The 26,749-nt window shown below is 49.8% G+C and overlaps 1 protein-coding gene across 4 annotated transcripts in view; it reads left to right on the top strand.

Moving 5' to 3' along the window:
• SSBP3 (single stranded DNA binding protein 3) overlaps nucleotides 1-26,749 on the top strand; it is a 165,251-nt gene that overhangs the window by 21,494 nt on the left and 117,008 nt on the right. The window contains exon 1 of one of the 4 annotated variants that reach the window (XM_055305974.1): nucleotides 24,560-24,729. The exons of the other annotated variants lie outside the window; for them this stretch is intronic. Within the exon in view, the coding sequence (XP_055161949.1) occupies nucleotides 24,589-24,729 (141 nt within the window). The 5' untranslated portion in view covers nucleotides 24,560-24,588. Of the gene's footprint in view, nucleotides 1-24,559; nucleotides 24,730-26,749 lie in introns of those variants that run through there. 4 annotated transcript variants of the gene reach the window in all.

Raw genomic sequence — 26,749 nt, 5'->3', positions numbered from 1 at the left:
GTGGACTGAAAGTCATTGGGAAGTACCAGGAGGCTGCCCACCTAGCCGGGCTCCGTCGGTGCATTCAGTGGCTCCCTGCAGCCTTAATGCCCTCAGCACATGTCCGGGTTTCACTGCCCTGGCCCTGCTGTTCGCCTGGCTCTTCTGAACTAGGTCTTTGACATATTGATGGAACTTCCAACATGAAATGTCCTCAGAGAAATGCTCAGTGTTCACTCAGCCCAACCTTTTGCTAACTGCTGAAATCTCTGAGGCTGAAAGTCCTGTGACTCTTCTGCCTGGTTTTTTGCATTTTTTTATAGAGGATGGGGGAAGAGGGTGGGCAGGGACCTGGCCAAGAGCCCTGAACACTGTCCCTCAGCTGGTGCCTTAGTGTGGTGTTAACGTGGGATCACGGGAAGCAGCCAGGTTCTTATTCTCGTAACTGTTGCGCTTATCTGGTAGGGATATTTCATGATTGGACCCCCTGTCACTCAGCATTGGTGGTGATTTTACCAGGCTATGCAAATCTACTACGGTTGGCCTTTGCATTATCTGAGAAGAAGAAGGTTTGCTTTGCCAGGAGGATAAACAAGATTTGGGGACGGGAGGGGGTGGTGGTGGTGCTCAGGCCTTGGGCTGGGAGGGAGTTTGTGCCGCAGTGGCTCCTAATTGCTAATGGCTCTTCACCTGTTCTTCACGACGGGCCGGTTGACACCGCAGCGGAGGGGCAGCTTTAGTTCTAAAGCAGCTATTCAGACTTTTCCCAAGGCTTGAAATCACTTCCTTCAAACACCACTTTATCCAAAATCTACTGAGAGGTTAGAGCAGATCCCTGGTTTTCTTGGATATTCATCCAGTCAGTTTAGCTTTCATTCATCAAATAGTTGATGCCTCTGAGGTGTGGCTGCAGACAGGACAGCAGCAGATCATTTACCCTCACAGAACTCACAGACGTTCTTCCCCTTTCTCTGGGGTTTATGTGTTTTAAGATACTAACTGCGCATCTTTGAACAGTAGATGATACCTTGTGCAGGTTCAGATGGGCTTGTCCTCCGGGGGGGGGAGGGCACCAAAGAACCCTCTAGGTCTCCCTTGAAAGAGGTCAAGTGTGCCTTAGCCTGCCCCATCCCTGGGGCCGCCACAGCCTGGGGCTTTGGATTTTGGCCTGACTGCTTGGACTTAACTGTTCACTTACTTCTCTGTAAAGTGCTGGTAAATGATACCTCCCCCGTCCCCGTGTTGGTGTGTATGCAACTCCGCACAGCTGGGCCATTTGGGGCCCTTGTCAGGGTATGGCTAAGAGTTTGGAGAAAGTGACGATTGTACCTTGGAGACAGAAGAGGCGGAACAAAAATGTCCTTGCATGGCTGTTATTCCAGTAAAATTTCTTGAAAAACTGGTTATTGGAAACACAAATCTGCAAGAACATAAAATATGAAAGAATGAAAAATATGCTGGTTTTAAGGATGTTTTTAGGGGGTCTGTGTTCTCTCAGACCTGAGTTAAGTTTTCCAGGCTTTACCAAAAGCACAAATGTCCCTCCCCGCAGTTGGAGATTGGACATTGCAGCCAGGCCCCGGGCCACCACTGAGGCACAGGTGCCTGCCACAGTGCCACCCTTTTTTGGTGAGTCAGTGAGTTTGTTCCGGAACATCTCACCCTGGGGAGGGCCAGGGCCACTCTGGGCCGCTGTGTCTCAGGAAGCCTGTGCCTGTCCTGTCCAGAGCTGCTTTGACATTTGGGGTACCCAAGCTACTTTCCCCCTCCCTTTTTAATGAAGATGATTCCGAGGAGCATGTGTCATCTCGGCATTCTTTTCATGAGGACAGAAGCTCTCACTGAGAGCTGAGAGGCGGGTTTTGATCAGAGCTGATCGTGGCCCAATCGTTGGTCTTATTATTTGGTGGGTCAGTTGCTGGGGCCCCATCCAGGGTATAATTGGGACTCAAGCATTGGGCCTGAGGGTGAGGAGGATCTGTGAGAACAGAAGTCATATGGGAGGTGTGACTTAGCCTGTCTAGGCCACAGAAAGGGTCACCCAACCACCGGGACTGCGGCATCTGCTGCTCTGGAGGACAGTCCATCCCTGATTTGATACCGGAGCCGTGGCTACTACCAGCTTGGCCGCCCAGCCCAGCCCAGCCCACCCAGGACCGAGGAGCCTGGAGCAGCCCTCCCAACCTCTCTCTGGTTCATTTGGCCCAGTTCCATTTTTCCTTTCTCTGAGTATAGGCTCTTTACCGCTCCTCAAGCCCCCATTGTCTCCACTACCCGACTGGGAGTGCCCTTTCCCAGGCCCCTATGAAAGAGTGAGCCCCCCGGGACTGGCACATAGTCGGTGCTCATTAAAAGTCTTGAGTTTCAAAACAGTAGGAGTGGAGGGCTTGATGCATGATGATGGAAGCTCTTGCTGGGAGGACGGGGACTTTTCTACCTGTGCTGTGCCTGGTGTGTTGGCAGTGCTCAGCTATCTGGGTATCCCACGGAGTGGTGTCCCGAGGAATGGGACTCTGGCCTGGCAGGGGCATGGGTGGCAGCAGGGAGGGAAGGAGCCAACTGTGTTAGGTATGGAAGGGCTGTGGTCTATGGAAGAGGGCACTGGTGGCTCCTGCCTTTCTCCTGCTGCCCCTGCTGGTGGTGACAGTCAGCCTCCTGGCCTCACCCTTAAACTATCCCTTTGTTGTCTTGGGCCTCTGCGTGGATGCCAGTTTTGCTTTGTTAATGTAAAATATGATGGCCTCAGTCTCTCCTCTACTAAACTCAAAATCAGATCAAAACGAAACAGATCAGGAGCTGCGGTAAAGACAGCTCCGAGGTTTCCCTGACCGTGGGACAGAGGCTCTGCACGTGAGCCAGACATTCCAGGCCTTTCTGGTCTGACCTCGCCCACGTTTCAGATTTTGCCATCTTGATTGCAGACCCCATCCCGGTGCTGGACACATTCTTTTTCAATATAGATTAATTATCACAATCTCCTGGTGAGGTAGGTGGTGGTCTTAAGGGGAAAAAAAACCCAAAGGGCCAAGCAGGTAGGGTTTGAGAGCATCTGAGGGTACAGAGGGTGGCTGGCTTGTGTGTTGCTGGTGACAGCCCCCCGCAGACTAGAAATCCTGGCGCCTCGCTCCTGCCTCCTCATTCCTGTATAGAAAGTATCATGTCTGTCACCGGCTGACACTTTGAGGGTTTTTCTTTTCTCCAAATAAATAATTCTTTGTCTCTCTTCAGGGTGGCGGCTGGGGCTGGAGAGAGGCAGTTGATCAAAAGCAGCCTCCCTGACTTTGAACAAGTGGGCTGAGGAAGGGGGCCTGGACAGGCCGGGGGCAGAGGATGACCATGACCAGGGGAGCCACCAGTGTGCAGCTGAGGCCGGAGGGGTGTCCGTGTCACCTGAAGCCGCCTCCCATTCCTAGCCCGGGGATGTTTGAGTGAAATATCAGGCTAGAGGGAGAGTTCCTTCCTCAGAGGAGAAAGCAGGCTCCCTTTCCTGTCCTTTTGTCTCTTGTCCCCTTTGTCCCAGCCCTCCAGCTCTGCGGCCTCCCCTCCCCCAGCGGTTCCTTCCTTTGTGCCCCCGCCACTCACTCACCAGTGAAACTTCAGTGGAGCCTCCAGTGGCCGCCCAGGCCCCCGCCTTGCCTGTTCCCCATTAAACAAAAGTAGTTGGTGGGTCCCTGCCTGGACCTTCTGACAAGGACTAGAAGGAACCAGACAGGGGGGCCACAGCACCCCCAAGGTGGTGGTTAGTTTGGAAGTTTGGTGCTAGCTGTTGGTAGCCCTTCCAGAAGGAACAGTGTTGTTGTTGTTGTTGGGGGGTGCTCCTGCCCTAGTTAGAGGGATCTGTGGCTGTAGCTGTGGCAGGGGCACAGCTTTCACCCCCTTCCCTGCTGAAAGACCCTGGGGTCCCCATCAGAGTTGCTTGATCTCTTGCCCTGAGCAGTTTGGGGGCCCTTTTGGTCACCAGTTCTGTGTGTGACACCTAGAAACAAGGCTGGGCAAACTCTAGAAGAGCTAGATCCATGCTTCTGGGCAACAGAGCACCCACCTTTGTTACAAGATAGGGTTCGTTATCTTTTTTTTTTTTTTAAAGATTTTATTTATTTATTCATGAGAGACAGAGAGAGAGGCAGAGACACAGGCAGAGGGAGAAGCAGGCTCCATGCAGGGAGCCTGACGTGGGACTCGATCCCGGGTCCCCAGGATCACGCCCTGGGCTGAAGGCAGTGCTAAACCACTGAGCCACCCGGGCTGCCCAGGGTTCGTTATCTTTAAACAAGCTAGCGATGACTGGGGCTTAAGCAGAAATTGGGGGGAGGAAAAATTGAACGTTGGGGAAAAGTCTAGCTGTTCCCTTAATTTGTTGAGAGGATGAGCGTGGAGTCTTTCCTGGTGACGTGGGAACTCCAGTGCCTGGTTTGTTCGTTTGTTTCTTTTTTTAAAATTTTTATTTATTTATTCACGACAGACTGGGGGGCGGGGGCGCAGAGACACAGGCTCCATGCAGGGAGCCTGATGTGGGACTCAATCCCGGGGCCCCGGGATCATACCCTGGGCTAAAGGCGGTGCTACACCGCTGGGCCACCAGGGCTACCCCAGTGCCTGGTTTCTAACCTGGTGGGAGGTGTGTGCTTCCTGAGGCTGCGTGGAGGGGCACCTTATGTAGGACTTGAGAGGGCTGGGCAGCCTGGGTGGCTCAGCCATGTAGCGCCGCCTTCACCCCAGGATGTGATCCTGGAGACCCGGGAACAGAGTCGGGTTCCCTGCATGCAGCCTGCTTCTCCCTCTGCCTGTGTCTCTGCCTGTCTCTCTCTCTGTGTCTTCCAAAATGAATAAATAAATCTTAAAAAAAAAAAAAAGGACTTGAGAGAGCTGAGGCCTGCAGCAGGTGGAAGTGGGTGTGGATGCAGAGCAGAACTGTGGCAGGTTGGTGTGGCTTCATTGTTGCCACAAGTATTTTTTGCTCCTTAAAGTATTAAAGTTATTAATTTAACTCTATACTTTTAAAATCATCGCTTTATAGGAGAGGGCATGTAAGTTTAGAAGTGTTATATATTCTGCTCTCAACTTACATCAAAAAATTGGCTCTAGGTCTCCACGTGCATTTTTGGCATGAGTGTCTTAAATGCTGTCACCAAAGCCACTTTTTGTCTTCTAACCCACTTTTCTAGCACGTTTCACCAATACTCCCGTCTGAGTTGTTTTGGTAGATGATATTTTTCAAATTTACATATGATTCTGCCCTTCGGATTTTTATCCAAAGTCACAGGGATCCGTTAGAACGTGAAAACCGTTGGATTTGTGAAATGTGTCTCATTGGTATTTGTTGCTGGGAATGCTCTAGCAGACTTGAGACCCCCATTTTGATGCTAGAGAGTGGGGGGAGGCACTGTCCTTTCTGAGTGCCCTGTGTGGCCCTGATATTTCTCCGAGCCTCATTTTCTTTCTCTGTAAAGAACAGATGACAAAAGCGCCTAAGGCTCCCTTCTCTAGATTAAGTATTTGAAGGAGGCAGGATAGTGCCCTGTAGACAGTGAGCTCTCAGCAAATGCACTGTGGGAGGCTGGAGAGCTCTGGTTCTGGTTTGCAGAGTGGCTTTGAGGGCTTACAAGGTGGAGCCCAGAGACCGTCCTTACAGGGGAAGCTGGGACCACGGTGGGTTTTGGTTTTGGGTTTTGGAGTGGGGGAACCATTCCCAAGGGAAAGGGGTGTCACTTTCACCTGATGAGAGCACAGTAATGGGAGCAGAGCGAGAGGAGGCCTAAGGCCTGTGGCCAGAGTACCCTTTACTCTTTGCCCTCTTGAAAAATAGTCCCTGTGGCCTGCCCTCTGGCATTCCTTGAGTGGAATGTTTTAAATTCCCTTGGTTTGGAACTTTTTTACCCAGGAAGTAAGAGAAGACTTGACCAGTCTGTAGATAGGACTCAGAAAAACATTTACGCTGTCTTTCAACTGTCTTTATTTCAAAGCTGGCAAAGCTTAACTCAAGATACAACAGGCACCAGGTTCCCTGTGTGCCCAAAGATGTCTGTCGTCACGGTCATGGTCATTGTTGGCCATCTCAACGTTGTGGGTGATGGATGACCTTGGTGGGAATGGACAGTGGCCATGGTGTGTATTGTGTGTGGGTGTGTATTGTGTGTCGTGTGTGTCCAGCTTTATGGGGCAGATTTGCATCACCATTTGTAAATAAGGCCTGCTTTGAATATCCACCTCTGATGCACCTGTGGTGCCTGCTCTGGGATTCCCAATTTAGATGGCTGATGGTAATTTGAAACTGAAACAATCAGAAGTATGTATCTTGCGGAAAAAAGAAGGGGGGTGGTGGTGGCTGAGAACAACCCCGCCCCACTGGAAGTTGTCACCTAGCTTGGACTTTCCATGTGCTTGGTGGGTGCCCAACACAGACCACCAGGCCAGGTGAGGACCCTGCCTCAAAGCTGATTTTTACCCTCAGATACTCTGTTTCATTGAGAGAATTAGTAAATAAGATGGAAGTGGGCGGTGTATTCACATTACTTTGTGAAGCTCTAAGCGATGGATTGCATCTTCCAGTTGTGAACTGTTCCCCTGGACTAGCTGTTTCTGGCCCCCAAATGAGAAATGAGTATGGCAGTGGTAAAATTAGGGCAAAACTAATTTCTAAAGACCAAAGACCTTAAGGGATGGGGTGGGGGGAAGGGGCAGCTTTCTTTTCCGAATGGGCAAGGCCTAAGGGCCTTGTGCTTCTGTGTGTGTGTGTGTGTGTTTGTGTGTGTGTGAGAGAGAGAGAGAGAGAGACAGACAGACAGACATACAGAGGGAGGGAGGGGAGGGGCAGAGGAGCAAAGGAGACACCAGAGAAGGACCTAGAAATCTAGAGGGAGTGGGAAGGGGCCTAGGAGCAGTTGGCAGCTCTGGCTTGGGGGAGGGGTTCCTATTTGCATAACTGATTGTTGCTCTGGGGGATTGTGTGGGGGAAGGGAGGCCAGCACAAAGGCCCTTCTTCCCCTCCCCTTTCCTCCCCTCCCCTCTCCTCCTCTCCCCTCCCCCCACCTCTCCTTTCTCCTTCCCCTGTGTGTCCCCCCCTTTCCTCCCCTTTGCTCCCCTTCGGTGCCAGGCCCTTGAGCCTGGTCAGTACCACCTGTGCCCATCGGATGGCTCATGGCTGGCCTGGTGCCATATTGCCCAGTGGACAAGGTTTTGCCGCCCAGGCTCCTCAAGTTATAGGCAGGGCCACCGCAGCTGCCTGTGTCCAGATAAAGTCCAAAGGAAGGCCTCTAGCTGTGCCTCTCTCTTTAAAAGCTGGTGCTTCATAAAAGATGATTCCTGTATGAACCCTGAAGTGCTTGCCTTGACCATCTTCTCCGCCCTATGACGAGACTTCTGGTGGGGGTGGGGAGACTGTGGCCTGTGTCTGTGTCTTGTCTCATGAGATGGTTTACCAGGGCCGATTTCCCGTCCACACCCTGACACTTGGGGAGTGACTGCTGTCAATGAAAGGGGGCTGGCTGCTGAGGTGGCCCCTTGCAGCATCAGCCAAGTCTCAGCATGGGAGTCCTGAGGAAGGTGAGCTAGAGATGACTAGATGCTCCGACCTGAACACAAGAATTCAGAGTGTGTCACTCACTGGTACATATCCTGAACAGTAGTATCTGCTGGGGCCACCACCCTCCTTTGCTAAACCTGTAACTGAATGGAGGACCTCAAACAGGAATTAGTAGTACCTAGTGGCTTGTTATCCACCTCTGGGTTTTTCTGTTTACCTTATCAAGTGCCCTTTGGGGTGGCCACCTCCCTGCCCTCGGTTTCCTCATTAGTAAAATGGTGATGACATTCTTTGGTCAGGCTATCCTAAGACTCCAGTGATATTCGCTGTGGTGATTTTTGCCGTAATGCTAATAAACTCATTGACCTGAGGGGCCTGCCAACATCTGGGGACAGAAGCAGGCCCTGGACTTATCTGTGGACAAGTGGAGAACCTCACAGGAGAAAACTAGTGGGCAGTGCGGGCAGCTGACCTGAGGGGTGGGCTGTGTTATTGGCCTCCAGCCTGCTGGGTGGTGTCTCCTCTCCTCTCTGCCACCTTGTTGACTTTTCCATAGGACAGAGTTACCTGTTGTGAGACTCCTACCCCAGGAGGTGGGGTGCCTGCCATGCTGCCATTTACATTTTCCCTGGGGAGCAGCCCTTCGTCCCTCCCCTAGACCAGAGTTCCATCTTTGTGCATAAGCTTAGACTAGTATCCTTTCAACAAAGTGAGGATGGAAAGCATTTCAAAGCAAAATCATGCCCTAGTGGCCGCCAGTTAGGGCACCCACCCCGGGTTAGGGGTGGGTGTCGTAGACATGAGCTATAGCTCCCCCTCAGTTCTCTGGGGCCAGGGCTGGGTGTTCAGTATTCCTGGCAGGGCGCTGGGCCCAGTGGGTACTAGTTTGCTTTGAGGAGGGAGGCAGAGGCCTGGAGAAAGCTTGTGCCCCATGAACAGCTTCACTGACTGCTTCATTCCTTTGACCTCACAATACAACGTTTCATCTATGAGGTGGGGAGAGTGTAAGCCTCCACCAAGGATACCAGTTTCTCTCTGGAAAATGTTCGGTATTTGGTATTGATGATCCTGGAAAGGCTTGGCCAGGTCATGAACTTGAGCTGGGAGGGGCTGGGCTTTGATTCCTGAAGGATGAGGTGGCTGCCCTTTTGTGGCTAGTTGAGGGGATTAGTATCAAAGGGCGTAGGGTCTGAGACCGCCTTCCCTGGGTGTTTGCTCAGAGGAGCCCATGCCTGCCTTGTGGGTAGCCCTGGGAGCCAGGACTCCAGCCTGTCGGTTACGTGGCTGCTCTGGCCACCCCCAGACAGCTATGTCTTTTTCTTGTGAACAACCTGGGTGTCAGCTCTAAACATCGAGAATAGCTTGTCTTACCTGTCCGAGCAGGTTTATAGTCTAGTAAGGATGATGGGATGAAAATACTGGTAGCTCTATCTCCAGTAGTCCCAGATCACACATAGCCAGGAATAGGCTCAGCCCATGGCGCTCAACTCTGAGGCCTCAGTGTGCAGCAGCCCCTTACAGGGTTTGTGTGTGTGTGCATGGGGTGGGGGTGGGAGGGTGGAGGGGCGGGTCTGCTGAGCTAGGGTGCCAGGAGGTATTCCTGTTTTTTTAAAAACACTTGCTTGGCCCATCTAAATCCAACCAGGGCCCCATACCCCCTGCCCCCACAAGGCCCAGTTGCCTGGATTCCCATAACTCTTCTCAGCTCTACAACTAGAATCAGGGAGGGTGGTGCCTGCTTTTTATAGAAGAGGAAACTGAGGCCCAGGCAGGGAAGAGGCCGCCTTGATTGATGGAAAGAGGCCCCAGAGGCTCTTGAAAATTTCCCTCCAGCCCTCAGCAGCGGGCTGCTAGGTCTCACCTTGCTCCCAAGGCCGTTGCCATTAGCAACCAACTTCCCCTGTTGGTTCTGGGGGCCCTTGAGGGGAAGAGGGAAGAAGGTGGAAGCCAGGCTGTCAGTCAGTCAGGTGGCATTTGAGTGTCTGTGTCAGTGGGTTAGTGCAGGTGACACTGGGAGGAGGGCCTGGGCACATCAGAGCCATCCAGTGCAGAGGCCCTTGGTTTGCTATTAATTGTTCCTAGTAACGGGGAAATTATATGTGGGGACACCTCACTTTGTGCAAAAAGATACCATATCACTGTTAAACCATACACACCCAAAAATAGAAAAGGAGGAAAAGCAAAGACCAAGTAGAGGACGACTAAGCAGGAAGGTCTACTGGAGTCAGGTAGATTTGCTCGTGTCTTGGTCCAGCTGTTCTCTAGCTGTGTGTCCTTAGCTTAATTATCTGGCCCCTCTGAGCCTCAGTTTATCCATCCATAAAGTGGGTCAAGGTATAGGTGTCTGTGAGCAGTGCAGATGTGCGATGGATGCTCAGCACCTTCCCTGGCACTCCTCGCTCCTCAGTAAAAAGATGGCTGGCATAAGAACCAGAAACCTGGGAAGGGTGGCTTGCCAGTCACTTGGTTTCATTTATTGAATGTCATCTAGGTCCTGCCAAAAGCATGGTGTCCCAGGGGTACAAAACTGGGTGAGGATCAAGTTGATTGTCCTGAAGGGCAGGCAGATTGATTTGACAATCGACTGAGTAGGTCAGAGTCCATGCTGGGAGGGGGACCCAGGCCAAATCTGAGGGGAGCCCCGAGAGGGGTGTGTCTGGCTGCTTGAGGGCTTGGGAGGGCTTTCTGGAGGAGGCATTGCAGCTGGGCTTCAAAGAAGACAGAGACAAGGAAGTAGAGGAGAAGCATGTCTCAGGCAGGTGCAGATCTTTGTCTTAGGGGAGGACCTTGGACAGTGAATAGTGACAGTGGATGACATGTGGGCTCTTAGTCTGTGCCAGGCGCTGGTCTTGCCTATGTGAAGTGACTTAATTCCCATAACCAACCTTCTGAGGCATGCACTGTCCCATTTTACAGCTGGAAACCTGGCCCTAGAGAAGTTAAGGGACCTTTCCAGGCTCACACAGCATGGAAGAGCCAGCGTTCAAACCCCCCAGAGCCGGGATCCAGAGACGCCCCCCTCCTCCCCCCTGGCCTTGAGTCACTGTCTTGCCTGACAGGATCCAGATCTAGTCACTGAGAGATAGATGCTCATTAACTAACTAATGGTATGACCCACTATTTGGGCGAGTTGGGGAGTCTTCCCTGACTCACTTTCTTTATCTGTAAAACGAGAATAACCCATGTCCATGAAGCAAAGTAAGGTTCTTGGATGGAGTTTGCTCTGCGGGGCACGCTCAGAGAGTGCTTTGTGGGCTGGGAGCTGTCATCCCCAGCAACTCAAGGAGGGGTGGTTGCAAGGTAGAAAATACTCACCCGAAAGGCAGGCTCCCCTCCCCCACCCTTCTTGTTGGAGAAGCCAGGAGCCTATGAGACTTGGGCAGGATTAGATAAAATGTGGGCACAGTGCCCAGCACAGCACTGGCACGCGCACAGCCCCGGTAAACAGTAGTCATTTTCATTATTGTGTCTTATCTCTCGATATTAGTAATTATTATTGATGGTCCTCTCATCAGTCCTGTGGGGTGATGTTAGCCTCACTTTATAGGAAAGGAAACAGCTTGGAGGGTGGATAATGCATCCAGTCACAGTAATTGACAAGATGCACGGAGATTGTGAGTTGGGTGTGTCTCGCTTGCGTCCCTGCCTTCCCAACATCACGGAAAGGCTCCAGCAGGCCCTCCTGTGTGTCGTAAGGCAAGGCTTAGCATTTCACCAAGGCTTTCTCAGAGCCTTCCAGACATGCCGGTTGTGTAAGGTGAAGCCTGTTCATGGACATGTGGACTCCTAGTCTGTGCCAGGCTCTGGTCTTGCCTGTGTGCAGTGACTTCACTGCCATAACCAACCCTGCGAGGCAGGTATTATCCCATTTTTGTGGTTGAAACTTGGGCCACCGAGAAGCTAAAAGATGTTTCCAGGCTCCCACAGCATGGAAGACCCAGCACTCAAACCCCTGAGAACCAGACTCCAGAGACACCCCCCCCCCACTTGGATGCTTGAGCTCATGATAGTGACTCTACTCCACCAGCAACGCAGTTACCCTGGGCGCAGGTGTATGTCCCTGCCCTAAACCAGATCTGGACCCCCAACACCCGAGTCTTACAAGGACGTGCAGCTCCTATACAGAAAGTCCAGTTCAGTGACCCAGTACAGTTACAAAAATAATGCAGTGGAAGAAGTGGCCATAGCTTTGGGGTTGCCTGGCGGCTTTCCGCCATGGCCCTTTGCCAGACCGCAAGACCCCCTTTAGGTGGTCTTCTGGCAGTGGTATCATTGCTTTTCTCCCATCTCACTACTGCTGGGAAGAGGTGGTAGCCCTGTTGATTTGCAAACTGGGCTCTGTGGTCTCCAGGGCCTGTGTGCCCACAGCTTAGTGCCAAGCAATAATGGGAAGAATCCATGCAGACACAGGGACCCCAGTGTCCCTTTGTCCTGTGTGACGGGAGCAGAGAACCATTTTCAAGTTCAGAATTGAGCCTCGCCTCATCAGGGCTGTCACCCTCACAGCCACCACGCTCGTGCTAATTCTTTGTTGATTTAGAAGCCTCTTCAGGATCGTGTAGTGCCTCAGGGCTACTCTTGTGGAGAGGAACTATAATCCCTCAAATATCATAATCCCCTGCACTGGATACTTTAGAGCACGGTCTCCTGTACATGAGCTTGTCGGCACCCTCCAGCAGTCCTGGGGGAGTAATGGACAAGGCTTCTTATCCTGTTTTGTTGATGAAAAGGCAGGTAGGTGGCTTTTGTGACTTTCCCAAGTCACACGTCCAGTATATGATGAAGCTTAAAGTAAAATCCAATCTGAAGGGCTAGTCATGGTATAGAGGACAGATGGCACATGCTTGGCACACACACCAACACGCCTCCCTTGTTCATGTCAGACATTGCAAGTTGATCACGGTGACTCTTTTCCTTGTGCCCCAGGTTCATGATTATTTTCAATAGCACATTCAGCCAGCTATTGTGAGTTGAATAACATCAGCATGCAAGAGGAGTTCCTTGTCATCGGTGTCACACACCAGCTGGAAATTGGCCAGTGACGTTGTGTGCATTTCCTGGTTGTTTGGATTTCTAGATAAGTGAAAGTCAGATGCGTACTGTAACTGGATTCCAGTTGGAAGTCCTGTACCTTTCTGCCAGAGCCTACTGCCAGCTTCCAGAAGGCCCTGGAGAGGCTCCATAAGATGTGAGGTGGCTGACCGAAGAAGGGCTGCTTGAATTGAAGTGCCAGATGGGGATCCAGAAGGGGATGGAAGGTGGGACACACTAATTGCCAAAATGTGATCGAACCCTCCTGGTTGGAGGAAGCATAGAGGAGGCAGCACAGATGCCTTTCTCTTTCAGACACCTTGAGTTCCATTCCACACAAAGATCCTCATGGGTTGCAGTGGGGGGGGGGATCCTGAGCGGTGAAGGGGTGATAACCTCAAGGGCTATGTGTGCCCAGGAGGCCATTTAGGGTGCCATCCTTGGGGATCCTATCTTGGCCAGAATGCCTGGGACATGTTCTTGGACTAGTTGGTGAGTCTGAATATCCAGGCCTGTGCTGGGCATCCTTCTATACCAGGTTTGAGGTGGAGGTTGAGTTTGAAGTTCTCATTCAAGTTGAACCTTGAATTCTTCATTTGACCTTGGATAGCCAGACCACGAGCACTTCTTCACCTCAGCCTTTCCTCCATGCTGAGCCACAGAAACCATCCGCCACGGTCACCTAACTAGTGGCTCTCTTGTTTTGATCGCATAACTCTTCAAACATCGGCCGATTTCTTGCTGCCAGCCTCCACATGGATATTCTTGACCTTGGTTTCCAAGGTGCCTTTTCATCCGTCCACTTAGTTGCACAGACCCTCTCATCTCCCCCAGCACTGTCACCCCGCTCCCCACCTTCCTGCCCAGAGGCAGACTCCCTGGTTCATCCCCAACCCTAAACCCGTGGAGCGTCTTTTGGAGCAAGTTCAGCTCAAACCCTAACCTTCTCCAGGAAGACTGGCCCAGCCTCTCCATTTGAGATGACTCTTTCCCACATGAAATACAAATTTAAAGAAAGTCAACTGTAACAGTTAGAAGGGACCTTATAGGGCTTCAGTGGTTTTTCAACTTTTTTTTTCTTTGTAGCAGGAGATCCCTTTCTTTACCTGAAGTCTTATGTGGAAGACCAAATAATAAAATAGAAAATGGAACTGTCCACTAGTGTAAGGGAAGCGAGGTGCTGAGGATCCTGTCCACTGAACTCTTCCCACCTTTATGCCTCCCCTCCTGGCCATCGTGGCCCTCTGATTTAATGCAGCTCCGGGTGGAGAGGGTGCACCTGGGAAAGAGAGATGATGTAGCTGAAGATGCTCTAGTAGGTGAGAGGCACAGGGTTCCCATGCTTCCTGGCCACATCCGGGATACTTTCTAGTCCATCAGCATTCCCTAGCATTTCAGTGACATATTCAGACAGCTTTCAGTGAAGGGTCTGCAGCCAGATGCTCATGAGAAATGCAGGCGTAAGCAGTTTCCAAAATGTAGGGTGTCTTGAGTTCTTAGTGCATTGGGATGCATTGCAGATCCCAGAGGTGGGGTAGGGAAACGGAGTGGGGTGTGGGTAGATAGTATAAAATACAGTGATTCTCAAACTTGTTTGACTACAGGACCTTATTTGGTTGAGGAATCCTAAAATGGTTTCAGAAATACTAAAAAGGGTGGGGGGTGCCTGGGTGGCTCCATTGGTTAAGCATCCAACTCTTGATTTCAGCTCAGGTTATGATCTCAGGGTCCTGAGATAGAGCCCTGCGTCAGGCTCCCTGCTGGGTGTAGGGCCTGCTTAAGATTCTTCTCCCTCCTCCTCTGTTCCTCTTCCCCCTTTTAAAAAAAAGGAAAGAGGGAATGCCTGCGTGGCTCAGTGGTTGAGCATCTGCCTTGGGCTCAGGGCATGATCCCAGGGTCCTAGGATTGAGTCCCACATCGGGCTCCCCATGGGGAGCCTATTTTGCTTCTCCCTCTGCCTATGTCTCTGCCTCTCTCTCTGTGTCTCTCATGAATAAATAAATAAAATCTTAAAAAAAAATACTGTAGGTGGGGAAGTGACTGGGTGTGAGTTGGTGATCAGTCCCCCCCGCCCCGCCCCCCACGGACTACTGTTGGTCTAGTTGGCAGTCCAAAAACAAGTCTCTTTTCCCAGGCTGTGGCATAGCGTCTCCATCCTTCATAGCTGTCTGTTCTTCACAAAGCTTCTGATTTGATGTCAGGTGAAGGGCTCTCATAAGCCTCCCCCCTTCCATGTCATTAGATACTTTCTGCCTTTTTCAGTGATCACCCAAGTATTCTGCTTCCCTGAGTGCAACATAATTTACCAGTCCCTTGCTATGGGATATTAAGATTGTTTCCAGGGATCCCTGGGTGGCGCAGCGGTTTGGCGCCTGCCTTTGGCCCAGGGCGCGATCCTGGAGACCCAGGATCGAATCCCACATCAGGCTCCCGGTGCATGGAGCCTGCTTCTCCCTCTGCCTATGTCTCTGCCTCTCTCTCTCTCTCTCTGTGTGTGTGTGTGTGTGTGTGTAACTATCATAAATAAATAAAAATTAAAAAAAAAAAAGATTGTTTCCAATTTTCTCATACTGTAAACAACACCAAGGTGAACATCCTCATGGCTCAAGGTGTGCGCACATAGGATAGTATTCTTAGATGTGGAACAGTTGGGTCATATGGTATCCACAGCACACCTTATAACCACTAGTGCGTCAGAACTGCCACCACATTGCTTCACAGACGTCTGAGTTTCATTTGCCAGCATTGTTCCTGGCAAAGGTGCTAACCAGCAGTGTCCGGAGATGCCAGCTGCACTGGTAGCCTTGACCTCGGTAACCCACACCCGGGAAGTCAGTGCAGGGCCTCCTGTTGTTGGCTGTGCAGCCTTATCTGGCCATTCTGGCGCTGGAAGGCTGGGACCTGGCCCCTTGTTCTTTCTCCTCTTGCCCTGCTGAAGCTTGGCTCCAGTGGCGGGGACTGCATACGTATTAATTGATTTAGATTTAGAGGTCTTTCCCCATGCAAGAGCTCTGTAATAGAGACCCATTTATCTGAATGTTTTTATGTCCCTGAAACCTTGTGCAAGAGGCACACATTGGACTACGGAGACAACGGGGCATCAGGGGCCTCGTTTGCCAGAAGGTTTCTGTCGCTGTTTTTTTTTTTTTTAAATTTTTATTTATTTATGATAGAGAGAGAGAGAGGCAGAGACACAGGCAGAGGGAGAAGCAGGCTCCATGCACCGGGAACCCGACGTGGGATTCGATCCTGGGTCTCCAGGATCGCGCCCTGGGCCAAAGGCAGGCGCTAAACCGCTGTGCCACCCAGGGATCCCTCTGTCGCTGGTTTTATAGCCAGAATCTTGCCTGGCTCCTAAAGGGTGGCTGACCTTCTCAGAAGGGGAGGCTCGGGGCTGGGGGTTTATGGGCAGGAATGGTGGTTGATAGCATTCTTTTTTTTGCCCGAGTAGATCATGTTGGAGAAGGACCAACTTGTGGATGTGGACTAGAAGGAACCCTTCAAAGCTGGGGGGGCAGTGGCCATACTCTGGCCTCCTGTGTGCAGACTGCTACATCAGAACTACTTGCCACTTAACGTGAGCCTCGTGAAAACTCAGGGTGAGGTCAGGTTCCCTTCCTGCTCAAGAGATTCAAGGTTCTGAGAGTTTTGGTACCTTGAGCAGTATATAAGGAGAGAGATAATATTGAGACTGGCAGCCCGGTTTGTCTGACTCTACAGCTGGACTGTACCAAGCCTTTTGTCCAGGAATCTCAACGTTTTGTTAAAGTGAAATCTGAGTGGTTATAGGTCCTGCTGGAGATGAGTGTAACACGATTCTTAATTTTTAATTATGTGATTAGTACCTAAGTACTTCTTGGGTTAAATATTGCTAAAACACAGAGGTGTATAAAATAAAACTTGAGGAGAATTTCCTTGCCCCCTAACCCTACCCTCACTGCACTTTTTCTTTGCATTTACATGTGTGAATATCTGCTCTGGTTCAGCCCTGAAAGCCAGTCCAGTTCTGGCCCAAGGCCCTATTGCATGGGTACTCTGTATCTTTAATTTCAGCAAATCAGAATTAAACAGCAGCGTGCTAACTAACTCTGTAACTCTAAGTTACCCATCCAAGGGAGAGTAAGTGTCAGATCCCCCATCTAGTATCCTTGGGGTAATAGTCTAGAGCATCATGGGGTTTTTGAGAGAATTATGAGAGAACAGTGTAATGGCCCAGTATTGGTACCAGATGAAGGTACTACAAATGAAGGTACCAGAAAGTTACCTGGGTTGTGCTGCCAGTATTGCAGGATATGGGAATGGATGTAGTTAGTACCCTGCCCAACTCAGAGTCGCGTGGACAACAATGATTATAAATAGCCGCAAATACAAAATAAGCTATAAGTCATCTATAAATGCCACCAGAGGTGTTAGCAGCAGATGGAGCTACAGGCTCCAGTGCATAGCAGTTAAACCATGGAAGGATTTCAGGAAGGCTTTCTGGAGGAAGTGCCTTCTAAGAAGGAGGAGTTGGGGGCCTTACTAATACTTATTTAGGTTTGACTTTGTGTCAGTATTCATATCATTGCACATAAACAGACTCATCTAGCCCACACGAGGAGGAAGTCTGAGGCCAGAACTGTATTGTAGCAGTGCGGAGTCAGGTGGAGAAAGGTGAAGCAGCCTGCCCTAGGTCACAGAGCTGGTAAGTGTCTGAGCTTAGATCGGAGCACAGGTATTTGGTGTTCTTCACGGCAGTGGTGCACAATCTGCTGGATTTCAAGGACAGCCTGGCTGGAAGAGTGTAGCAACTAATGTGAGCAAGGCTGGGGTGGGGCGAGGCAGCTGTTGGCAGAGCTGAGAATGGCAGTGTAGGGGTGGCAGGAGTGGCAGTTCATGACAGGGTTGGATAGAGTGATTGCAAGCGGATAAGGGAGCACTTACAGCCACTAATATCTATGGTAGATGGGCCTCCTCCTGCCCCTGTTCTGTCACTTGAGTGGGAGAGCATCTGCCTTCCTGGCGTCCACCTGCCTGTCCCGCTCTCGGGCCACTCGGTGGCTCATAGGCAAGCTTCTTGCTGTTCCTCAGTGGTAGCCCTTCCCTTTAGCTTCTCAAAGAATAGAATCTTACTTGTATTTTGGTCACTGCTGTGTTGAAGATTTTTAAGAAAATCTACCTCCAGATTAGTCTTCTACTAGCCATTACGTGCACACACACACACGCATACCTTCCTTGAGGGAACCATGTTGGTAACACAACAGAGAATGTCCTCACCTCTTGTACCTGTGGCTGCCAAGGCCCTTTCGACATTGTGTGTGATGCCCTTGCACTTGGATTGCTTCACCGTGTGGCACAATGGAGCCTCTGTCAACATGCCAGCTAATTAATTTTCACTTTGTAATATTGCTTCATCTCCATGCACTGCTCACGTTGTCCAGTGTTTTCCCTAGTGCTGGTTTGAGGAAAGCTCTGGAAAGGGTAGATGTGGATTCTGACTCTCCCTCTTGTCCCTCCTATGAAGGCCTGGGTCTTTTCCATCTCCATTTCCCTCTCCACCCAATTTCCCACAACTGTTCTGGGGGAGAGTGCTGGGCACTCCTTTTGGGAGAAGTCTTAATTATTAGAGTGTAAAAATGAGCACAAACCTCACTAATTTGGTCTCCTCAAGGGCAGAGTTGCGTGAGAACCAAGAGAAGCTGGAATTGCAGGCAACTGGTAAAGAAAGACCATTTCAGGGGATCCCTGGGTGGTGCAGCGGTTTAGCGCCTGCCTTTGGCCCAGGGCGCGATCCTGGAGACCCGGGATTGAATCCCACATCAGGCTCCCCGTGCATAGAGCCTGCTTCTCCCTCTGCCTATGTCTCTCTCTCACTGTGTGCCTATCATAAATAAATAAAAAAAAAAAAAAGACCAGTTCAGGACTGCCAAGTTCACTGCCACTGTGGTGAAAAGGAGTGGCCATCTGCCTGGGTAGGGAGAGGGCAGGATTTGTAATTAGCACATGTGCTTTGGGTATTTGGAAGGGGTATTTTCTAAAGGCCTTAAAATAGTCTGTCCTTTTGAATGTTAATTTGCTTAGAGCATCCTATGTCCTCTTCCCCTCCCCATTTATTACATTGCTGATATTAAGCCTGGGCCAAACATTAATATGTTTGTAGAATTTAATTTTCTTTTTGTATTTTTTCCTGTCACTGTTTTTTTTTTTTTAAGATTTATTTATTTATTAGAACATGTGAGTGGGGAGAGGGAGAGAGAGATTCTAGAGCAGACTCCCCGGTGAACTAGGAGCCTAACGTGGGACTGGATCTCATGACTGCAAGATCATGACCTGAGCCAAAATCAAGAGTTGGATACTCAACCTACTGAGCTACCCAGGCTTTCCTATCTGTGGTGTTTTTTATTTTATTTTATTTTATTTTATTTTATTTTATTTTATTTTATTTTATTTTATTTTATTTTATTTTATTTTATTTTATTTTATTTTATTTTAATTATTATTATTATTTTTTTGGTCTGTGGTGTTTTATTGTGAGAAGCCTCACCTGTTGCTTTGTTGCTTTATGTTGAAAGGAGTGCTGGGTTGAAAGGCAGGAGGGACCTCCCGGTCTTTGTAGCATTCTGACCCTAGCAGGTCACTTCTTCCTGTCTGTGCCTCAGTTTCTCCATCTCTAAAAGTGGAGGTGCTGAACTAGCTGTCCTCATTCTGAAACCCATTTATTATTACACGCTTTGTGTAGTGGATTGGTTGGACTCTGGTTCAGCAGGCTTTTTCTGTGAAGGGCCAGGTAGTAAATATTTTAGGCTTTGTGGGTTGTATGGTCTCTGTTTCAACCACTCAGCTCTGCATCATAGCATAAAAGCAGCCATGTATAATTCAGAAATGAAGAGGTGTGTCTGCATTCCAATAAAATTTTATTAAGAAATACAGGTGGTGGGCCACATTTGGCTCATGGACCTTAACTTGCCAAACCCAGCTCTAGAGTGTTCTCTTTGGATTTTGTAAGGTTTTCGTGTGCATGAGACTAGTCTGCAGGGAAGAATTTCTCTCTGAGTTACAGGACCAAATCTGAGCCTGACCTTGCCAGGAGCCTGGTCTGTTTCCCCTCTGGTAACTGGGGAGCCTGTCTAGACTTCTCTAGAGAGCCGGAGTGCCTAACTATGCAAATTACCCTATTCTGAAGAGTTGTAATATATGGTAAATCCCAGCCTAAGTCTGATTAAGGAAGCTCTCTTACTACAAAACAGCATACCTTTCCCTCTATCCTCCTGTAGATCTTCCCTATGATACACCTTTACAGTGAGAGAGGAAATAAATCTTGTCGCTGTATGGCTTTCTTAGCATTTTATTTTGACATAAAAAAATATTGGTGGTGGTGGGGTACCTGGGTGGCTCAGTGGTTGAGCGTCTGCCTTTGGCTTAGGTCGTGGTCCTGGGATCGAGTCCCACATTGGGCTCCCTGTAGGGAGCCTGTTTCTTCCTCTGCCTATGTCTCTGCCTTTCTCTGTGTCACTCAAGAATTAAAAAAAAAAGGTAGTACACAGGGTGGTTTCAGGGACAACAGTATTGTGCTCCCCACTCATATACAGCTTGTTTCTTTAAGAGGCTACTTGTTTGAGGGCCCGAGGAGACTGTGGTTAGTGATGGGGGGGTGGGGAGGAGTATAAATAAAGGTTACCCCTCTTCTTTGTAACTGTCAGTGTGGTATCAGATGGCTGATTTGGTGGCAAGATTGTCTCACATTTCTTTGAATTGTGTTAAAATAATAGTTTTGCTCCAGGTGAAGAAATGCACATTACTTACATCATTGCTGAAAGCTGTGTGTGTCCTCCCTTGGCCCTTCCCTTTTAAATTGAGAAGGGAACACTTGTCGTCCCCATTTCCCAGATTGGCAAAACAAGGCAGTGTGCTTTTAAGAGCTTTGCAGTTCTGGATTGAAAAATCTCACACAGCTACGACGAGCAAATGTCTTTATCATTTTCCTGTGGAAACTGAGATGTGACTCAGCAAATAGTCTCTGGGCGTTCAGGGGCTCTGTGCTAGAGTGGGCTTCCCAAGGCCTGGTGCCTCCCTTCCCAGGAATGCCCTCCAGAGAGTGGCACATCCTGATGGCTGATGGCGCAGGCTGGGAGGCCTCTGCCCCACCCCCCTCTCCCAGACTCTCCGTGTATGTAAACATGTGGCTGAGTGAACCAGCGGTGTGCTGTGCAGACACACTTGGAGACCACCCTTCACTCCGGCCCACTAGCCCCATCCCGGCAGATTCGTACTTCCAGGAGGCATGCAGCTCTTATAAATGGGAGGCTCTGCTATTATCTGAGGGGAGAGAAGGAGGGGAAAAAATTGACCACTAAAAGCAGAACAGACCTCCAGGGCAGCCTAGCATGTGGCTGAAGATACTCTGGCAAATGTTTGGACAGCTTAAGAAGATAAACTGGGACTTAAAACCAACTACCTGGTCTATGAAAAAAGTTAGATTTGGGGACCTGCTATTTCCTGAAGCTTTCAAGGCTGGGAGCATATAGGGGGAGAAATGTCCCATTGGGTGTTCCTTCCTGGTGGACTGACTTCCTTCTGCGGATCACAGGACCCTGCCTCTGCTGTGTAGGGCCCACCTCAGGGTACCCAGGGTGCCTCGGGGAGCCCAGGGTGCAGTGGAGGTCTCAGCCTGATGGTCACAGCCCAAACGCCCATCCCCCACTCATTAGTGAAGTCTTTTTCCACATAGCAACCCCTGGTGGGGTTGCCTGGCCTATTTTGGGGGGTCAAGAGGACTATTGGTGGAGAGTCTGCTCTGTGGACTAGACCACTCAGTGGGCATGAGGAAGTTTTGTTTGTTTATAAGTAAACTCTACACCCAACACGGACTTGAACTCACAACCCTGAGATCAAGAGTTGCACACTCTGCTGGCTGGACCAGTGAAGCGCCCAGAGGAAGTTTGTTCTTAACTGAGCACCTACTTGTGTTGGGGATTGTCCAGAGGGGTGCAATATTGACATCAGCCACCCAGCACGCTCTTGGGGAGCTGGGCCAGAGTGAGGAAATGAATGACCCGTGAGAAGAGGGAGGGTTTTTTCCCTTGCTAGGATATTCGCGTGGATGTGTTGATTGATGGTCTTCTCTGCTTGTCCTAACCACGGAGGTGAATACCTGAGTGAAGATAAGCAAATAAGATGCCAGACCAGGAATGAAAAGATGTATATGCTATATTTTGCCTTAAGCCACCCAAGAAACCTTTGCCTGGCCTTAAGCCCCTCCTTCCTGAGCTGTTTTAATTATGCCCCGTAGTCTCTCTCCAGGAGAACTTCTGGTTGCACTTTCTTTTAGTGAGAAAGGGAGGGAGGGGTAAAGGGTGGGGTGCGTGGTGGGGGAGTTGACCACGCCTCCCAGTCAGGGAGAGTTAAAAAAAACGAGGCCTTTTACCTTTTAATGATAACGCACGTTGCCCGGCAGTATCATAGTGGTGTGAAAGGCCTGAATATGTCTGGTATGTCCAGTAAGGTCACTTGTCTTGATTTTGGCTGTCACTTCTGCTGTTCATAGATGCTGTGTTGATATATACCGCTGATTAGGGCCTTGCTTGTTTGCTGGCATCCGGCCTGTGGGGAGGAGGGTGAATGGGCTCCTCACCTCCTCCCTGAGGCCTGGGAGGGCTTGCTCTGTTGGGGGCAGCATTTCTCTGCTTGTTCCATGCCAGCCACCAGCATGGGTTGAATTTTGCAGCTTCAGAAGGGCTCTTGTCTACTTACTAGGGGTGGTCAGTTTTCCAAATATTTCCCCTTCTCTTCATTAAACCACTGTCTGTTCAGTCTTCTGAGAAGGGAGCAAAAAGCTTGAGATGAACTGCACATGGTAAACATTTACATCTTTGTACATAGGACAGGCCAAGTTACAGATCGTGAATCTTCAAATAATGTGATCTTGTGAGCTGGTCTTGATTATACTTTGTCCCAAATTGGCATCTTCTCTTTAAGGGTAGAAGTAATTGTAAAGCCTAGAGCTGGAAATGATGTGGTCCCTCTGTGAGTGAGGGTTTGTGGGGCCTTGCTCTGTGCTAACCTTAACCCTTTCAAGGGGCTTTTATGTGCATTATCCTATAATCCAGGCTGCAACCTGAACAGGTAGCTAGGCGTGGTCCCCCCAATTTGCAGATGAGGAACTTGAGGCTCTAGGAGGTTCAGTGACATTCCCTAAGTCCTGTGTCTTGAGCTGAGCTGGGATTTAAACATTTGGGCTCCAAAGCCTGTGTTCTTTCTATGGCACCACACTGCCTCCTAGCTTCCTTCCTTGTGGAAGCTCCTGGGGGACCCAGGCAGTCTTCTGATCAAAGCCATTTGTAGGCCAGCTCACCTGGATCACAGACTTTGGAACATATTAGAGCTGGCTAGGGACCCCTGAGCCCTGTGGCATTAACATTTTCTAGTTGAGAAAAGATGGCCTGTAGAGAGAAGCGACGTGCCAAGATCGTACAGTGAATGTGTTTGCTGGTGCTTTTACGATGTTTGTTGAGTACGAACCATGTGCCAGTGTTGTACCACGTTATTGAGGATAAAGCAATGAACAAAACAGACAAAAATTCCTACCCCTGTGGAGCTCAAATTGAGGGTTCCATGTTTCCATGCCATAGCTTCTTACCCTAAGCTTCTAGACAGCTCCTTTATCCCACCATAGAATTGGAGAATGCAAAAATAATTTTCATGTAATATTTTGAGCATGAACACAAGGAGAGAGGTGAATCAGCGGGAGAAAAGAAGTTACGTAATTGACTCTAAAACTAAGGGAGAAGATACTTGGTTTGCTTTTTTTTTTTTAAAAGATTTTATTTCTTTCTTTCTGAGAGACAGAGCGGCAGAGACATAGGCAGAGGGAGAAGCAGGCTCCCCATGGGGAGTCCGATGTGGGATTCAATCCCAGGACCCCCAGGATCACGACCTGAGCCAAAGGCAGATGCTTAACCACTGAGCACCCCAGGTGCCCCACTTGGTTTGCTTATTCGCTTTAAATACCTGTTCTTTCTATAAGTATTTCTTGAGCACATGTTATGTGCTGGGCACTGTTCTAGGTCCTAAGCATTCAGTAAGTAAATGAATTTCTGAGTAGCGATTATAATATACTTGGTTCTCACTGATACCCGGCAGGGCATGGAGGTCGTGCTTTGACTCCGTGGTAACCTCTGATTCGTGATAGGAACAGTTTTCCCTGTAGGTGGTGAGTGTTGACTGCTCTCTGCAGCTCACCGTCCACCCTCAGCATGCCAGGTTGTAGGATGCTGGCGTACGATGCCTACATGGCAGCTTGCCCCCTTAAAATGATGAATGCCAGTCTGCCTCATTTCTTATACGGGGTCTGCTCCCCAGCTTGCTATCTGATTCTGTGCTCTGCAGAGGCACCCTAAGCATTTGAGTGTTTACATAATGGAGCTTTCTTACTTAGCCGTGGTCTCAGTTGCCACCTGCAGCTTTTGCCAGAAAAACCAGTGACCTCTGCAGCCCGCAAGAATTTGACCAAGGTTGTCTCAGGGAAACTTTCTGTTGATAAAAAGCCCTCTGTAGATTAGGTGCAGGAAGAACATTTTCAAGTCCTCCTTAGGAGTCCTACACTTTTTTTCCCCTTGCTTTTCTTACCCCGCCCCCCCCCTTTTAAGGTAAAGCTATTTTAAAATATGAAAGGCCCGAATGCTCCCCTTTGCATTTCCCTGCCATCAGCATTTTATCAGTTGATAACCTCTAAAGTCCCTTCTGAACTTGAGAGCCTCGCTGGCCCAAGTTTTCTCTCCAGCGTCTGCTTCATGTTCAGTGATGGGGAACTCACCACCTGACGGGATGGCACGTTTCAGTTTTGGACAATTAGAATTAATTCTAATTGTTCTTGGTATTACCACCACCAAGTAGAAAGATGCCCTCTTCTTTATGATTTTTTTTTGGGGGGGATGGTTAATTATAGCAACTCATTCATGTTCTCTGTTCTTCCCATAAAACTTCTCCGCCTCCACCAATGGGTTTCCATTTAAAATAGCTCCTGTTCTGTTTTGGAAGGCTTCTCTCCTGGCTTCTGGTTTGCCAATGTTCTTCTGAAAATGTGGCTTCCAAAACTGACCTCCAGCCCCACTCTTTGGCCTGGCACCCTCGAAGTGTCTGGAGTTGGCAAGAGGGAGAAGTGTGGCAGGGGCGAAGATGCTCTTGAGTCAGGAGCTGGCCGTGATCCGCTTTGCTCTGTGGTAGGTATTAAGTACGTTCCCAGGCCTGTTTCCTGCTTCCAAATGCCAACATCCCTGCCTCTTATGTGAGGTTTAGCTTAATCCCCAACCTTACCTAAATGTTACTTCTATTATTATTCAGAGCTGTGGGTAGAATTTCCCTGTGTTGTTGAGAGTGTGGGTGGGGACGTGTTAGCAGGGTGCCCACTCTGCCTGGAATCCTCTTTGCTGGGTCCTTTGTTCCAAAGCCCTGTCTGGCCAGGATGGTGATTCTCTCCTAATGTTGCTTGTGAGGGTGTCTTCAGATGTTAGATGGGACCACTCCCTTGGTTTACATCGGAGGATACTGTGGGCCAGAGGGTAGAAATCAACTTGTCCCCTGTTCTCCTGTCACATGGCAGGTTAAGTTAGCTTTTGTGGCTGGAAGCCAGGCTTCTTGTCTCTTTTCCTGGTGCTTTCTAACCTGGAGCAAGGCCAGAACTGCAGCCCCCTATGACAGGGTCTTTAGTTTAACAGTTGTGGAATTGTCAGTGAGGCTTCTGGCTAGTTTGTCTTGGCCATTGGCTACTGGGGTTTGCACAGAAACCCTATGACTCTGCCCTTGCCTTCATCTATCTCCACCCGAACTGGGCACGCTGGCCAAGCCTCAGGGGTGCACCTGATGAGAGTCTAAGAGTCCAGAATTTCCATCAAATACCGAGGGCCTGCTGAGCACAGGCAGGGGTGGAGAGCTGGTGGTACACAGAGAATAGCTGCCAGATGAGAGGTGTTCCTTGAGGGCAGACAGGTGTGTTAGTCCTCATGCTTGTACGCACAATGCCTGGCACATAGTAAGTGCTCAGTAAGGATTTACTGAATCAACCTAAGGATTTGGATACATGAGACCAAACAATGGATAAGCTTGGTGGCAGCCTGCCCATCTGGAGGGTTACAATGGAAAAGGTGATTTCCTTTTTATCTCCCAAATGTTCTTGGAGCTCCTGCCCCATCCTGGACACTGCAGAGGGATGTAAACGTGTGGTCACAGCCCAGCCCTTCAGTAGGTTAGGGAAGGAGATTCTACTATAAGGACACCCCCGTGTCTGGATGGTATGGAGAGTATTCTGTGAGCACTGATTGCCTAACTGCCTTGGCTTTGGAGGGTCCTTCTCCAGCTCTTTCTGGAGGTATACCCCAGGTATCACGGTGGCCAGTGCATGCAGCCCAACGATAAAACTCTAGCCGAAGTACTGCCTTTCCTCTTGGCAGGGACAGAGCTTCCCCCACCCCACAGCCTTTGCTCAGCTCCTCTTTAACCTGACTGACTGACTGCTCTGTGTGTGGAAGGCCTGGGTGACAGGTGAACATGCTAATAAAAATCATCCCTCCTCTCCAGGCGCTGTGCCGTTTGTGGTACATTTTGTTAATTACTTGGCAGAGAGAACATTAGGACTTTAATATACTGGACTGGATTTGCTCCCAGGTGTCCAGCTGCATGGGTGATAGGTGGAGGTGGCCAGGCTGGATGGACACTGGTTGAGTATGGGGCAGGAGGTTAAGGTGACAGGGATGGGAAGGGTTGAATTTTCTCCTTTTTCTCTGCTAATAGTGTTGGGACACTGGCAAGGCACCCCCTTCCTGCTCTCCAAGAAAACCTACTGAAGCATTCCTGACCCCCATGTTGTACATCCTGCCCCTCACCCAACTTAGAGAGAGAGAGAGAGAGGAGAGAGAGAGGAAGAGGGCAAGCCCATGTAAATATGGGGGAGGTGCAGGGGGAGAGAGAGAATTTCAAGTGGGTTCTGCACTGAGTGCTGAGCCTGTTACCATTGCCAGGCTTGATCTCACAACCCTGAGATCATGATCTGAGCTGAAATCAGATGCTCAACCAACTAAGCCACCCAGGCGCCCCCCCCCCCCCAGTGAATCTACTACCTTCTGTCAAGCATGGGGTTGTGGTGTGTGTGTGCAGCATTTGTCCAGTGCCTGTTGTGGGGGGGCGGGGGTGTGGCAGGCAGTGCTGTGCTAGGCACTCTGGAGAGACATGGGCAGCAGCCTCCAT

This window comes from Nyctereutes procyonoides, unplaced genomic scaffold (assembly GCF_905146905.1).
Source record: "Nyctereutes procyonoides isolate TBG_1078 unplaced genomic scaffold, NYPRO_anot_genome, whole genome shotgun sequence".
Lineage (NCBI taxonomy): Eukaryota > Metazoa > Chordata > Mammalia > Carnivora > Canidae > Nyctereutes > Nyctereutes procyonoides.
This window is presented reverse-complemented; position numbering and strand designations above follow the sequence as displayed.